This window comes from Cervus canadensis, chromosome 22, assembly GCF_019320065.1.
Source record: "Cervus canadensis isolate Bull #8, Minnesota chromosome 22, ASM1932006v1, whole genome shotgun sequence".
Lineage (NCBI taxonomy): Eukaryota > Metazoa > Chordata > Mammalia > Artiodactyla > Cervidae > Cervus > Cervus canadensis.
In genome coordinates, this window is record NC_057407.1 from 53727906 (window position 1) to 53744384 (window position 16479).

The following is a 16479-nucleotide window of genomic DNA, read 5'->3' on the forward strand; positions in this document are numbered from 1 at the left end:
GGTGGTTCTGAGTACATTAAAAGCTAAGCACATGCCAAACAAACATTTGTAAACATTGTTTACATTTAACCAGCCAACACACTTGACACACACACACACACACACACACAAATTCAAAATAATTGTGCTGTTTGCAGAATGGTTGTAGGATTTATGAGAAGTTCTAGTTCACGGTGCGCTTCAGAGCATGTGATATGGCAGTGGCTAACATCATACAAGGAATGGCTTCTTTCTTCATCTCCACTGGTGCTTGTCTGTGACTCTTTGCATCACCTCACTGGAAGGTAACCTTTAAGTCTAAATCTGGTCCCCTTTGTGAATGTGAGACTTTCTGTTCTTTCTGTCAACAAAGACCCTGCATCTTTTGCCCAAGGGACTAACGTGATAAAAAAGAAAGAGATGCCAGCAATGAATTTCAGCTCACCATCGAATATGCTGAATATGCTGCAGGGAACCTTCACACACAGCTGGGGAGGGCTGGCCATCCAGAGTGAGGAGAAGCCTTGGGCGCTCTTGTGGCCCTCCTGAACCTCCCCAGCATGGCCCTGCCAGGGAGCATCCTCCTCCTAACCCACGTTTCCAAGAACTCTGAAATCTCCCAAGTCGACCGCCCGTGACCCCACCTCCCCGCTGCACGGACGGAGTGCAGAGTGAATTGAGTGAGCATCCCCTGAGCAGTCTGTGTGCATCATGTAAAGGGCAGGTTCTTGGGTACCGTCACGTCAGGAGCCCTGTATCCCTTGCCTACTCCCTGTCCAGCACAGTGAGCGAGCTCTATGGAGCCTGACAGTAACAGCTCCTGTTTGCAAACCCCTCTCTGTCCTCAGTGGGGACATCAATGATAGTTTTAACAGTGTCGATGGATGATACGCCTTCTCCTTGCCCTCTAGAAGAAAAGGAAAAACTTTCCAGTCAGGTGCACACTATGCCTGGCCTGGGAGATACACACGTGAGGGACTTGGTCCCCGTCCTGGGAATCTCGTATTCTAGGACACAGACGAGTGAAGAGATCATCACAAGGGAACTCATAGGTGCCTAGACGGAGAGAAACACTATAAAGGCAGAGAGAGAGGCTATCACCCTAGTGTGTGTGACAGTAGATTGGAATCTTGACTAGTAAGTAGCTGCCAATCAGGTGGATTCCAGGAAGAATCACAGCATGATGGCCCAGAGGATCAAGAGAGGAGGGCATGGTGGAAGACCAGCAGAGTGGGGTGGGGGGCAGTGCTGAAGGCAGGATGAGAGCAGCAGGTGAGAGGCATGTGCAGATGGAGGCCCATCTCCCACGACGAAGTGCTTGGAATTTGTGCCTAGTTAGCTGGAGGTGGGAAGATCATGTCCTTTAAGCCATAGCCACCTGGAGCCTTACCTGCTGCATCTTCTTTTGCCTCGGGTCACTTTCTGTTTATTCGTGGCTCATTTAGTCTCCTGCAAGGTATCACAGTACATACCCAATATATAAATACTCGACCTCTCACTGAACCTGCGATCAGGTAGCAGAGATGGGGAGAGATGGACAGACTTAACCTGTGCCTCTGCCTAGACAAGCCCTCCATGGGCCATTTCAGGCAGGATCTGGCTTGCCTTTCATACATCACACAATGCAAATGAGAAAGTACTAAAGAATACATTTCAGATGGTAAGTGACTCAAAAAGAAGCAAGAGCTAAATGGTGTGAGAATTTAATCATGATATTTCCAGGGACATTGTTTGCTTTGATGGAACGCATCAGGCATTGTTTGGTGATGTGGGGGATAATTGCTAACAGCTGAGAAAAATATGGTGGCCATTCTTCTCTCTTTCTGATTGTTAAGAAAAGCACACGAGAAGGTGATGTTCATCTTTTATGGACCATTGCACCGACATGGATCAGGACAACTAGATAGCCCGTTTTATGTTTGGGGATACTGTAGACTCACTCTTCCTTTGTTTAAAGAAATATTTACATGATCTAGTCTCAGAAAATTTGAAATCAAGATGGGTATATAAGTTAAAATCAGATAAATCAGCACATGATACAGTTTTCATCTTAATGAATCAGGGCCGTCTCTTCTCGCTGCAGTTTTTGCCAACATTTGTGTTCTCATGATTAACATCCGTCAATCTCCATCCTTTCGTTTTGGAAATGCTTTTCTGCCAGTTAGAACCTTGGGGCCCTTGCCCAGTCTAGTATCCGATTTTAATTGTTCTGGTTTCTTCTAATTCATAAACACGTATGCTGCAGACGAATCATCATGGGTGCTCAGTCTTAGTCTCCTTTTAGCCCTCTCTTGGCGTGGATGTGTGTGCGTGAATTTGGCAAGGCAGGGAGGCATATATATATATATATATCTATTGATGATCTATGTGATTTCATGCTTACTGTAGTATGAGAATGCAAGCGTGTGATTTATAACCTGGAGTGTACTTAAAGCACACTTGAAATTTGTTTCGGGGTTTATCTTGGTTGGAGAATCACAAACAAATAAATAAACCAAATAAGGCTTTGCCCCTCCGCTTCAGACTCGTGTCAGACGGAGCTGTCAGATTTCGGAATCAATGGCGTGAGAAGTCTTCCCTCTGGCAGGAGGAGGGGGGAGGATTATTTGGTAATGAATCTGGAGTTTGAGTGTGTGGGGGTGTAAGTGTGTGTGTATCTGTGTACGCTCATGTGCACATGTGAGACAGTTTTTGAGAACACAGTCACTCTCCTGCTGCTGTGACAGCCTCTGTCTGACACTGTGTGCATCCACTGAGTTCCAGACTCCTTTTTATTTTTTTTTCATTTATTTTTATTAGTTGGAAGCTAATTACTTTACAATAATGTAGTGGTTTTTCTCACACATTGACATGAATCAGCCATGGATTTACATGTATTCCCCATCCCGATCCCCTCCCACCTCCCTCTCCACCCGATCCCTCTGGGTCTTCCCAGTGCACCAGGCCCGAGCACTTGTCTCACGCATCCAACCTGGGCTGGTGATCTGTTTCACCCTAGATAATATACATGTTTCAATGCTGTTCTCTCGAAACATCCCACACTCGCCTTCTCCCACAGAGTCCAAAAGTTTGTTCTGTACATCTGTGTCTCTTTTTCTGTTTTGCATATAGGGTTAACATTACCATCTTTCTAAATTCCATATATATGTGTTAGTATGCTGTAATGGTCTTTATCTTTCTGGCTTACTTCGCTCTGTATAATGGGCTCCAGTTTCATCCATCTCATTAGAACTGATGCAAATGAATTCTTTTTAACAGCTGAGTAAGATTCCATGGTGTATTTGTACCATAGCTTCTTTATCCATTTGTCTAACACCATACACAAAAATAAACTCAAAATGGATTAAAGATCTAAATGTAAGACCAGAGACTATAAAACTCCTAGAGGAGAACATAGGCAAAACACTCTGTGACATAAATCACAGCAGGATCCTCTATGACCCACCTCCCAGAATATTGGAAATAAAAGCAAAAATAAACAAATGGGACCTACTGAAACTTAAAAGCTTTTGCACAACAAAGGAAATTATAAGCAAGGTGAAAAGACAGCCCTCAGATTGGGAGAAAATAATAGCAAACGAAGCAACAGACAAAGGATTAATCTCAAAAATATACGAGCAACTCCTGCAGCTCAATTCCAGAAAAGTAAATGACCCAATCAAAAAATGGGCCAAAGAACTAAACAGACATTTCTCCAAAGAAGACATACAGATGGCTAACAAACACATGAAAAGATGCTCAACATCACTCATTATCAGAGAAATGCAAATCAAAACCACAATGAGGTACCATTACACGCCAGTCAGGATGGCTGCTATCCAAAAGTCTACAAGCAATAAATGCTGGAGAGGGTGTGGAGAAAAGGGAACCCTCTTACACTGTTGGTGGGAATGCAAACTAGTACAGCCGCTATGGAGAACAGTGTGGAGATTTCTTAAAAAACTGGAAATAGACCTGCAATATGACCCAGCAATCCCACTTCTGGGCATACACACTGAGGAAACCAGATCTGAAAGAGACACGTGCACCCCAATGTTCATCGCAGCACTGTTTATAATAGCCAGGACATGGAAGCAACCTAGATGCCCATCAGCAGACTCCTTTTCAAGTTATCCTCCATTAGAGCTCTTCTTTTTGTTTTTTTTCAGGCATTGTGACATTCTAGGTCTTCATTAGTTCCCTGAGCAGATTGTTCTTGCATCTTTTCTGGTCTCTGTCTCCTGTTTATTTTTTCTTCTCTCCACACAGTCATACCTGCTGCCCTGTTTTACCTCCTCATTTTCCCACTGAAGGCCTCTGAATGCTTTCCTTGTTCTTCCAGTCATAGCTTTTCACCCAATTGACCACCACTGCTGTTTATAATAAATTCTGTTAATGTTCTCTTTATTTTCTGAAGATGAAGACCTACCTACATGGAATTTTGTAAAAGGTAGCAGAAGGCCTTACTGGTCATATGAAGAAATAATAATCTTTAAAGATATGTGTTTTATTACATAAACATTTGGCACAACAATATTAGAAACAAGGAAGTGATAAGATCCTTACACATCCTCTTAGAATCACCATGAATATGACTCTTAAAAGTTGGTGATGTTGCTGATGCAAATAATAGGAATGGGGTGATGATATTAGTGACATAATTTTCTTTTCTTTTTTTTTAATTTTTACTTTTTGGCTGTGCTGTGCGGCATGTGGGATCTTAGTTCCCTGATCAGGGATTGAACCCATGCCCACTGCACTGGAAGCACAGTCTCAACCACTGGACCACCAGGGAAGGCCCCATAATTTTCAAAAAAAGGCACACAACTCTTGGTAAAGCATTGAAGAAAACATTTCTCCTTGATTTACATGACAGTAGAAAACTTGGTGTTTATTTTAAATGGGCATAGAATAGTTTGCATTTGCTTGTGAAACAGGGTTCTGATAACGGTAATCGGGCTCCTCCTGCATTGCCAGCAGGAAATTTGAAAGTCCTGCAGGACGTGGGGCAGCTCTTTCTGGCTCAGGACTGCTCTGCACATGGCAGGCAGCTGGCATCTGAGTGCCCAAGCTACTGAACACCAGTAGCAACCCCCAAACATCAAGAAAACCAAAAGCATCTGCCTGAATTCCTGGAATAGTCTCTGGAGGTGTAGTACCATTCCCCTAAGAATGACTGATCCACAGGATACAATCTAGTCCATTCTGCTTGGCATCCAAAGGCCTCCATGTCTGATCCGCAGGCATTAAAATAGCAAGGCATTTTTAAAAACTTCAATATTCAGCTATAGGGAATTGGTTCAAATATAGTACACAATTTATATGCAAATTTTTAGTGTATAGACAAAATTTTGTTCCAGAATAACATATTCATAATTTATTATTAACTGGAAAGATACAGAACAGTCACTATAGCATGATGCGAATTTTGAAAAATTACTGTTTGCATGTGCGTGTGCTCACTCAGTTGTGTCTGACTCTTTGCAACCCCCATGGATCGTAGCCCACCAGGCTTCTCAATCCATGGAATTTTCCAGGTGAGAATACTGGAATGGGTTGGCATTTCTTCCTCCAGGGGATCTTCCTGACCCAGGAATCAAACTTGCGTCTCCTGCGTCTCCTGCTTTGGCAGGTGGATTCTTTACCACTAGTGCCACCAGGAAAGCTCATAGTTTGTTACATAGATATTCATGTACATGTGAAATATTGTTTATGTGGTTAGGACAGTGACAGACAACAGACAGCAAGCTATTTTAGAAATAGTTACAGGTGATTTTTCCCTTTCTTTTCTATTCCTCTGTAGTATCTTAATTTCTATAATCAATATATATTGCTTTTGTGAAGGTGATAGTAATGACAGCAACAATAATAGTAAACCAAAGTACAGACCCAGTGAAGGCATAGAGTTTCTTGAGTGTTTATCCAGACAAAGGCTATCCAAGTTTTGACCACAGTCTTGTAACAGTTAGAAAAAAATTTTAATTGAGTATTTACCCCAATATGTGTTTGTTATTTTTAAACTATCTGCATGTATTAATTTTTTAAATTTCCTTTTATTTATTTGGCCACATCAGGTCTTAGTTGCAGCCCTTGTGATCTTCTGGCACGTGGACTTTCTAGTTGTGGAGTGCGGGCTTAATTGGCCTACGGCACGTGGCACCTTAGTTCCCGACCAGCGATCAAACCCACATCCCCTGCATTGCAAGGCGGACCACCAGGAAAGTCCCCTACATGTAATAATTTTAAAAATAGTATGTACATTTAAATAATATACAAAGTGAGTATTGGGCTTCCCTGGTGGCTCAGCTGGTGAAGAATCCACCTGCAATGTGGGAGACCTGGGTTCGATCCCTGGGTTGGGAAGATCCCCTGGAGAAGGGAAAGGCTATACACTCCAGTATTCTGGCCTGGAGAATTCCATCGACTATATATCCGTGGGGTTCCAAAGAGTCGGACACAGCTGAGTGACTTTCACAATTGTCAGAGAACAAATAAGTGTTTTTAGGAGTGGATTTAAAATGTTTAATTACTCAGAGATGCTCTAATCTTGTCTTCTAATACCAAAGGGATTGTCTTGTTTGGAGACCATGACTGTACCACAGTCAATCAATTAGTTTGCAAACATCTGAGTTCCCTTCCCACTTCTCTTTTTTTCCCTCTCCTATCTCCTTGCTGAAACACTCACACTATCTGCATGGATTTCAGGTTCAGAGACAGTGACCCTGGGTCCAGAGGAGAGCTTTAGCAGGCCTCCCAGGCTTCTAAAGGCTGCTGTGGTCAAGAATACATCACTACCTAAGGTGACTTCGCTTCTTCTCTCTCAGTGACTAGGTAGGAAGGGCAGGGGAGCTGGGGAGAGGGGACAGAGATAAAGCTGAAACCATAAGACCCAGGGAATGTAACTGAAAGTTTGTTTTATTGCATCATCACTCAGTGTTCTGATGCAGAAGATTTCCTCTTCTGTCGATGTTTCTTCAATAGTTCTGCATTCCACCAACATAATCTACATTCTTAAAAAGAATTAATAAAGTGTTTTTTGTAATCAGGCAGGTCATTTCAACTCTTTTTTCCATTCACGGACCTGCAGATTTTTAACTAATGTTGGACATTAATAACAGGCTCCTTTCTCCTCAACAGTCAGATCCTTCGGTCAGTCACGTCCTACTCTTGCAACCCCATGAACCGCAGCACGCCAGGCCTCCCTGTCCATCACCAACCCCCAGAGTTCACCCAAACCCATGTCCATTGAGTCAGTGAGGCCATCCAACCATCTCATCCTCTGTCGTCCCCTTCTACTCCTGCCCTCAATCTTTCCCAGCATCAGGGTCTTTTCAAATGAGTCAGCTCTTCGCATCAGGTGGCCAAAGGATTGGAGTCTCAGCTTCAACATCAGTCCTTCCAATGAACTCTCAGAACTGATTTCCTTTAGGATGGACTGGTTGGATCTCCTTGCAGTCCAAGGAACTCTCAAGAGTCTTCTCCAACACCACAGTTCAAAAGCATCAATTCTTTGGTGCTCAGCTTTCTTCACAGTCCAATTCTCACATCCATACATGAGTGCTGGAAAAACCACAGCCTTGACTAGACAGACCTTTGTTGACAAAGTAATGTCTCTGCTTTTTAATATGCTGTCTAGGTTGGTTATAACTTTCCTTCCAAGGAGTAAGCATCTTTTAATTTCATGGCTGCAATCACCATCTGCAGTGATTTGGGAGCCCGAAAGAATCAAGTCAGCCACTGTTTCCCTGTCTATTTGCCCTGAAGTGATGGGACCAGATGCCATGATCTTAGTTTTCTGAATGTTGAGCTTTAAGCCAACTTTCTCACTCTCCTCTTTCACTTTCATCAAGAGGCTCTTTAGTTCCTCTTCACTTTCTGCCATAAGAGTGGTGTCATCTGCATATCTGAGGTTACTGATATTTCTCCTGGCAATCTTGATTCCAGCTTGTGCTTCTTCCAACCCAGCGTTTCTCATGATGTACTCTGTATATAAGTTAAAAAATCAGGGTGACAATATACAGCCTTGACATACTCCTTTCCTGATTTGGAACCAGTCTGTTGTTCCATGTCCAGTTCTAACTGTTGCTTCCTGACCTGCATACAGGTTTCTCAAGAGGCAGGTCAGGTGGTCTGGTCTTTCAGGTCTTTCAGATGGTCTTCCCATCTCTTTCAGAATTTTCCACAGTTTATTCTGATCCACACAGTCAAAGGCTTTGGCATAGTCGATAAAGCAAAAATAGATGTTTTTCTGGAACTCTCTTGCTTTTTCAATGATCCAGTGGATGTTGGCAATTTGATCTCTGGTTGAGGACTAAATCTTTTAGAACCTGCTTGATGGGTTTGTTGTTTTATTGCTTATTTGGTGGTATAACTTGATACAGCACTCTGGGTATTTTTGGAGGGAATCTCCTGTTCTCCCTGGAGGGTTTCCAATGAACAGCATTTGAGACAGTGAACACTGGGGAGGGTCGTGTGCTCCCAAGGACACCCACTCCCTGGGTCTGCGGCAGGGAGGGCCTCAGTGTGCTGGCTGTGCCTCGCTTGTCTCCTCTGTGTGTGCATTCACATGAGCGCATGTGAGTCCGTGCACATTTTGAAGTCTTCTGTGTATTTTGAGGACTTAATTTTGATTTTCTTTTCCTCATCATCTGTGACATTGGCTTATCAATCACTCATTTTTTGACTGTAAGCAAAAAGCCCCTATTTCTTTAAAGGCATGACAATGTTTGTTTGTTTAATTTTCAAACATGAGTTTCTTTTTTAACCCTGTGATATAAAATTTACAACATCTTCAAAAATCCTGTTTGCTAGTGGATATCCTACATTGTAAAGCCAAACTTTAAAAATTATATTTAAGAATATTCTAACATAGAAGTGTCTTGAAAAGAAAGTGAAAGTCGCTCAGTCATGTCTGACTCTGCGACCACACGGACTATACAGTCCATGGAATTCTCCAGGCCAGAATATTGGAGTGGGTAGCCTTTCCCTTCTCTGGAGGATCTTCCCAACACAGAGATCAAACCCAGTTCTCCCACATTGCAGGCAGATTCTTTACCAGCTGAGCCATGAGGGAAGCCCAAAATATTTCTAAGTGTAACTTGAGATGCTGTCCTCCTGATAATGGCTGGGATGTCAATTTTGAAAATACTCTATTATGTCTTGCCTGCGTGCCTGCTTAGTTGCTCAGTCATGTCTGAGTATTTGTGACCCTTTGGACTATAGATCACCGGGCTCCTCTGTCCATGGAATTTTCCAGGCAAGCACCCTGGAGCAGGATGCCATTTCCTGACCCAGGGATTGAATTTACATCTCCCGTGTCTTTTGCGTTGGTAGGTGGGTTTACATGCTGAGCCATCGGGGACAGATACTATACCCTCTTTCCCCAAACTATTAAGACCAGGGATAAAATGCTGTTCTCTTAGGTATTCTCTCAGGGAAAGATGTTGTTTTATACAATCTGTCAGATACTCTGTTAGTTGTAAGCAGTTTCTTCTCTGTTATCAGAGGTCAGGGAGCCACTTAGTCCCTGCATACAACTGTCCCTGTGGGTGTCCCTTCAGCTGAAGGAGGTGGGGTCCTTTGTCTCACAGCTTTTATGCCTGTCTCTCTTCCCTGTTGTTTCCTCACGGTCTTTCTAAGTAGTTCTCCTTTGTTGGGTCAGTACAGTTTCAAGCAGTTAAAGATTCACACAGCTCCATGCTGGGGATGTGTGTGTAAAGGGGAGGTTCACATGAGTTGTCCTTTGTATTCAGCAGCACTTTTCAACATGTAGAATGCATTTGTCAAATTGGCGTTGTTACTTTATTTCATATGTTGCTTTCTGGTCTTTAAGCATTATTTTCAGACATATAGGGAAGAGTTTCCACAGATTGTTACTTGAACCACACCCCTCCCCCAAGAAAGCCAGACAAGTCTAGATGTTCTCAATAAAATATTATTTTTTTCTTTCCTTTATTTTTCTCACCTAAGTTTAACAGTTTCTCATATTTCTGTTAGACTTTTCTAACTGGCTGTGCAAGCAGTTCTGAAATTGTAACGATCTGTTGAAAATTTAAGTTCAGAAAAATGAAGCCGGTGTCTCTAAAGGCTGGGGCTGAGCCCGTGGACCCGAGGTCAGGACAGGACTGTGTCTGAGAGAAGAATGTCCGTGGGCGTGGCCTCTGGCAGCTCACTCACTCCAGAACACACTTGTCTACTTGTGACTGGCCGATCCATGGGGTACTCAGGATAGCAGTAACGGGAAATGAGAGCAAAGAACACAGCCGCAGATGCATTTCCCAAATCCCTGTTCGTGCCTTGGCTTTGGTCTTCAGCACACAGTCATGCATATACTCTGTGTGATGCTGGGAGGATGACCAGCCTGGTCTGTAACATGTGCAGATGAACCAAACTGATCACTTAAATATGGCAGTTTCTTTAGTGTCTGCTCAGATCTTCAGGCTTGTCTGAAGTAATTCTGAATCTCCAGATCCATCACAGTGAGCACGGAAGAACTGAAGAAGCTGTTAGTTTCATGGACCGCTTACCACTGTGTCCTGAGTATAATTTTATTTAGCTCACTCAGTCAAGAGTTGCAAACCTAAAACCTATAGCGGTGAGCCAGTAGCATACAGGGAAGAAGTAGGTGGGGCATGGCACAGTAGGGAGTGGTGGGGATTGTGACCAGCTTGCGGGGAGCGGTGGTTCCAGGCACCAAGAGCAGCCTCTACTCAGCCCCTAGCGATGGCTGCCATGTGGGGAATGCAAACCTGGCTTTCCAGGTCTCATTTTTTTTTAAGAGATTCTAGATTTACAGAAACTTATGTAACCTGTCCTTTGCTTTTAAATGTTTTAAATGTTGGCAAATGAAAAATGTGCTAAGGCCAGTGGGATCTGGCCTTCAGGCTTTTAATATGCAACTCTTCCTAAATCCACTAGTACCCGATCCCATGTTTCCACATATGTGTCACCAGAAGCTCCTTGAGATGAGGATGTGCCCTGCCCTTGTCTTTGTTCCCCCAGGGCAGCTAATCTGATGGCCAGTCCCGGCCGGCCATCAACTCTGAGGGATATCTGAGTTCTGTGTCATCTGCCAGAAAAAGAAAACTCACTGTCCCTTGCAGTCGGACTTGTAAGCAGGGGTTTTTAAGAGCTGTGCACGCTTAGGATATCGGTGTGTTTGCTGCTGTTGTGTTTTCCACCTTCCCTGTCCTGAGGACTAGACCTGGCCTCTGGACTCCACACTTCTCTTAAGGCTTCTGTAGTTTTGAAGACGTCTGTCTTCCTAGATTTTCTGCAAGCCTCAGCTGGCCAGAGACAAAACCCACAGAGGAAGGTGAGGTGTGTGGAGGCAGAGTGGCGGGCACAGTGAGGAGGAGCAGAGAGGGGCGTGGCGTGCTGGAGATGAGGGCTCTGCAGAGAAGGAGGACTTGGTCCCCAGCTTCCCTCCCTGAGTGCTCTGAGGAGGTGCGTGTGTGTGTGCGTGCGTGTGTGTGTGCATGTGTGTGTGTGTGTGCGTGCGTGTGTGTGCGTGCGTGTGTATGTGTGTGCACGTGCATGCATATGTGTGTGTTTCAGGTGGCTGGCTGCTCATTCCTAAAAAGTCACAGCCTATCAAGGGATCATATTGGTTCAAACCATAAGCCTTTCACATATTGAACCAAAGACCAAATGTTAGCCCTGACTGTGACCACCCCCCCAAGAATCTCCGCTGGACCCTGTGAGGCTGCAGGAGCCATGATGATGACTGAATTGACTTTTAACCTGAACTAGTAGGATGACAGCTCGAGGTTGGATTTAATTTTATTTAAAGGATATAAAGCACTGTGACATTTCTTGCACACCTGAGTGAAATTCATACCCACTACACACCCATTAAGGAAATTGCTCTGGACTTGATGCAGTATTTATTGTTGCAAAACAACGAATGGACCCTGTGCTGAAAGGAAAAAAAAAATATATATATATATATATATATAGGGTTTGTTTTTTTTTTTTGCATATTCTGTTTGAAGTCCTTTTGCCAGTACCAAACTTGCCCCCTGGTGGCACTTCTGTGCATTTTTCCTTTCCTAGCTGGGAAGTGACACTAAAAGCTGACTGTTAAAAGGTTACAGAATTATAGCACCGCTGATATTGAGGGTACAGGGTCCTGCCAAATCAAGAACAGCTTACCTAAGTGAGGAATTCTCGAAGATAACACTGACCCTTGAGCCTTCGCTTCACGCATGTTTCTGTTGCTCTTTGTTCGTCTCCCTATCTGTGCTTCCCTTGGCAGATTTCTGCTGTCTGGACTTCAGCCCCCCGGAACTCTCACCACGCGCTCCCCTCTCCTCTGCTCCCATCCTTCCTCTCCTCACTTCTCTCTCTCTCCTTCTCACATGTTCCTTCTTCTTTTTTCTCTAACACATTACTCCCCTCCAATGCTAAGCTCATCCAGGCTCTAATAACCTTAAAGGAAATCATTTTATGATTTGCTTTTCATACCCTTTCCCTCTCAGTATAGCTACCTGTCTCTCTCCATCCTTTTGGACTACAATTCTGAAAAGCTTAAAGTGTCTCACCATGTTTAGTGGTGTGTGTCATAGTTTTTAAAACCATTCCCATAATCTGTGATGTTCAGGTGGTTTACAGCATTTCCCTCTTGTGAGCGAAAATGAATGACCATCTCCAGGCTCAATCCACTTTTGCTTTTATTATTTCCAGAAGATAAAAGGGCTCAGTATGTAATTGCTGATAATGGAAATCACTGTGGTCTGGAGCCTGACTCCAGCTGTGTGTTGTGATGCTGAGTTTTAAGGTCGCACCCACCAGTAAGCAACCAGCCTTCCACCTGAGTGTGGCAACCCCGCGTGTTGTCTGCTTGGGGGGAATGTTACTTAGGAAGGTAAAGACTCCCATCTTAAGTTTGTTTTCCTTTTATTGTATTAATTGTTGGTGGACTGAGCCATTTTCTATTTTTTCTTTACCTATGGTGCTTCTCTGTGTATCTATTATTTTTTCCTTATATTACATATTTATATTTGGAGATCTGATGTTTTCCTTATAAATTTGAATGAGGGTATATAGAGTTTGAGTTTAAAAGCCCTTTTTGTCAGACGGAATGCAAATAATGCCTCAGTATAATGTCCTTTTTATTTTAGTCTTGCTGTTTTCTCATTGTAGAGAAGTTTTAAATTTTTTATGTATTCAAATCTGTCAGTCCTTCCCTTCATGATTTATTCCACTGCTTCAAAGCTGAAGTTACTGTTCTTTCACAAATCTGATAAATATTCTATTCCATCTCCTGCTGGTTTTTCTGTCATTCATTTTTTTTAATTTGTATTTAACTCCTTAATCCATGCAGAGGCTATTTTTGTATACAGTATAAAATATGTATATAACCTGATCAGTTCCCCAAATTACTATCTAGTTATTTCAATTTGATTTATTAAATAATTCTTTCTATCACGTTTTGTTATGGGAAGCTTGTGTTATCATGTGTTACATTTTTTAAAAACAATTTTTCTATTTCTGGATCTTCCAATCTGTTCTATTGATCTGTGTTTCTGTTTTTGTTCCAGGAACAAAAGGTTTTAAATGGTGTTGCTTTATAATGAGTTCTCAAGGCTGCTAAAATGCTACCCTTCTGGGTGTTTATAAAAGAACAGTCTTTAATATAATATTTTAAACTGTGTGTACCTCTTATAGAAATTTTTTTTAGTTAAAAAGGTATCATGTTAAGATTTTTATTGGAGTTTAAAATCACTGGGTCTGGAGTTAAATAAATAACACCCGTGTTGCCCGTTGGCTGTGTAACCAGAGACAAGCTACTTAAAGCCCCTTTGCTTCCTCTTTTCCTTCAGTAGCATATGGGGATAAGGAAAAGCACATACCATAGAGGGTTTTGATAGGGTTGGCATAACTCAGGTACAGTGTCTGGCACAGAGTCAGTGTTCATTAAATACTGCCTTTCATTGTTATTAATCCTGTTTCCCTGTTTGAAGGGCTGTATGAGCCTTAAACGTTTTCTTCATGTCTTTTTTCTTGTTCCCCTCCAGATTACTTTCAATATCATTATAACAGTGAACTTTCTAAAATGCAACCGGATCATGTCACTCCTTACATTTCCCTTCGTCCCAGAGGAGAGAGTCCCACAATCATTCAGGACCTGCGGAGATCTAATTTAACTCAGCCTCCTGCTAACCATCTTCACGTGCGATCTCCTCCTGGAGGCTCCAGAGATACCGTACCTGTTTCCTCCTCTGAAGGAACATGGCTATGACCTAGTCTTCTCCAAGCCTCAATGTAGCTTTCAACCTAGTATATAGGGAATTTGGGGGTCTGAGTCAACCTCCAATTAAGCTGTCAAACTCCAACTTGCCCTGAGAGCACTTCCTGAGTGTGCTCAAGCCCTTTAGTTGAGCATGAGTAGGGGCTTCCTTGGTGGCTCAGTCGGTAAAGAGGAGGAGACACAGCTTTGATTTCTGGGTCAAGAAGATCCCCTGGAGAAGGGAATGGCAACCCACTCCAGTATTCTTGGCAGGTGACAGTCCATGCGGTTGCGTGAGTCGGACATGATTTCACAACTAAACCACCACTACCAGCCTTTCCATACATTCCTGTGATGTCTTTGCTACCCTCTCTTGGCAGTTACTGTAAGGTAGCAACATTTGGGGCAGGGAGTGGAAAAGATGGCCACAAGCCAGGCAAGAGGGGAGCAGCCAATCAGGAGTCACCTGTTGGAGGAAACAGCTGATGGATTTTAGCATAAGGAAGGAAGATGCATTGATAATCCCTGTGATCAGCAAAAATTCACTTATTTGTATTGATGACACTGTTGATGGAAAGGGAGATGAAGAAAGGGGGAGGGTGTCCCACTGGGGTTAGCCATATTTGAGCTTTCACATCCTATGCCAGGCTTGTATAGAGCCCAGCCAAAAACAAAAATACAGAGCCCTTTGTTCCAAAATTATCAAGAATTTCGAGATAGTGGCAGCAGAACATTAAACCAAGCACAAGGCTCTTCCACACCCAGGGTCTCTTGCAGCTGCATGTTGCACACTTACAAACCCATCGTAGTGATCACCTACACTCGTATGGTGTGTTCAATAAGGGGCAGCTGCTAGTGTTACTCCTTTGCATTTTCTCACAATGCTGCTAACGTGCACCAGATGCTCAGTAAATGAATGAGTCGGTGAGTGAAGACATGGCCTAGTAGGTTGCCCTGTGGGTGACTGGCTCACATGCCTACAGTGCTTTCCTAGAGACATTAGTTGTTTTTATCTTTCTTGCCCTTCAGCTCACCCACAGGAATTTTAAAATCTGTGACTGCTCTTTCTCAACTGATTTGCTTGGTCCAGAGTGAAGCTCTGGGATCATCTATTCTATCTGGCTTCTGATATGCAGGAAGGTCTGGGAACCATCACATCTCACAAATGATCCCTGTGGGATATTCTCGGGACAAGGGCAGCTTGATAAGGAAGACATTTGAGGAATCGGAGGAGGCCACCGCTTCTGTCTCCATGTGAATCTAGCAGGCTGGTGTTGTGGTTGTCTAGTTGTGTTCTTGGCCAAATCATAATTAGTTCAGAATGCAAAAAAAAAAACATTTTTTGGAAGTCATAATGTTGAAAGTGTGACTTCAGATGGCTCTCTTAATTTTAGTTCAGACTTTTCCTACTACCTCTCTTTGAATCATGCTCCGCTTCCTATGAAAATACCCCCTTATCTAGGCCTTAAAAATGATAGCACTCTGCTGTTTGGGGGCGGGGCAGGGGTAGTTCAAATGCTAGCAGCACGGCAGCTGAGCTGGCTTTAGTGATTGCAATGCCCCGTCTGACTCAGGATGGAGGCTTTCAGCCTATAGCCTGGGCAGCTGCTTTTTCAGGTGGTGCTACAGCGGACCGGAATCTTGTCAGTCGTGAGCTGGGTCTTCCTCATGTCTTTCATGTGCGTTAACAGTGCTTCAGTGCAAAAAGACAATCAGGGGTCAGAATTCGCTTTGCAATCTGCCCACTCACTCAAGAAGCATATCGGGCACTACCCTGTGGCCGACGCGCTTCCAGGTGCTCGGACTGCATCTCTGCTGTTGAGTAATTTCTCTAATGCAGTGTTGACCAGAGCTTGGGAACATCACAACTAGAGGCTGAGTTTTTAATGAAGGATAACAGGAAAGATTTTAAAAACTAAAAACCCCTCAGTTTTTACAAATAAAGGTTCAGCTTGGTTTTTAGTTTATAATGCAGTGGTCCTACAGTTCTGTTGTTCTGACAGGCATACATTACGTTGTAAGTATAATCTAACACAAATTTTGCAAAGCTGAGTTATGATTTCTATTATACGCTGAACATCAGAATCTACCAGCTCATGTCTTGGAAACTATTTTCCAAGATAGATACTGTGTATCTTCTTATAGTCTGAGCAAAGAAAATAACTTGAATCTAAAATCTTATACTATAATTCTATTAAGAGATTTTCTCTCCTTTCATATCTTCAGTTATTATTTAAGAGAACTAAATTTTGAAAATTTCTTAAAGCAGTTTATTTATGTTTTGGTATGAA

At 43.0% G+C, this 16479-nt stretch overlaps 1 protein-coding gene across 4 annotated transcripts in view; it reads left to right on the forward strand.

Annotated features, from left to right (window-relative positions):
• Positions 1-16479, forward strand: part of GADL1 (glutamate decarboxylase like 1) — a 180708-nt gene that overhangs the window by 115312 nt on the left and 48917 nt on the right. The window contains exon 15 of one of the 4 annotated variants that reach the window (XM_043442940.1): positions 13977-14120. The exons of the other annotated variants lie outside the window; for them this stretch is intronic. Within the exon in view, the coding sequence (XP_043298875.1) occupies positions 13977-14105 (129 nt within the window). The 3' untranslated portion in view covers positions 14106-14120. Of the gene's footprint in view, positions 1-13976; positions 14121-16479 lie in introns of those variants that run through there. 4 annotated transcript variants of the gene reach the window in all.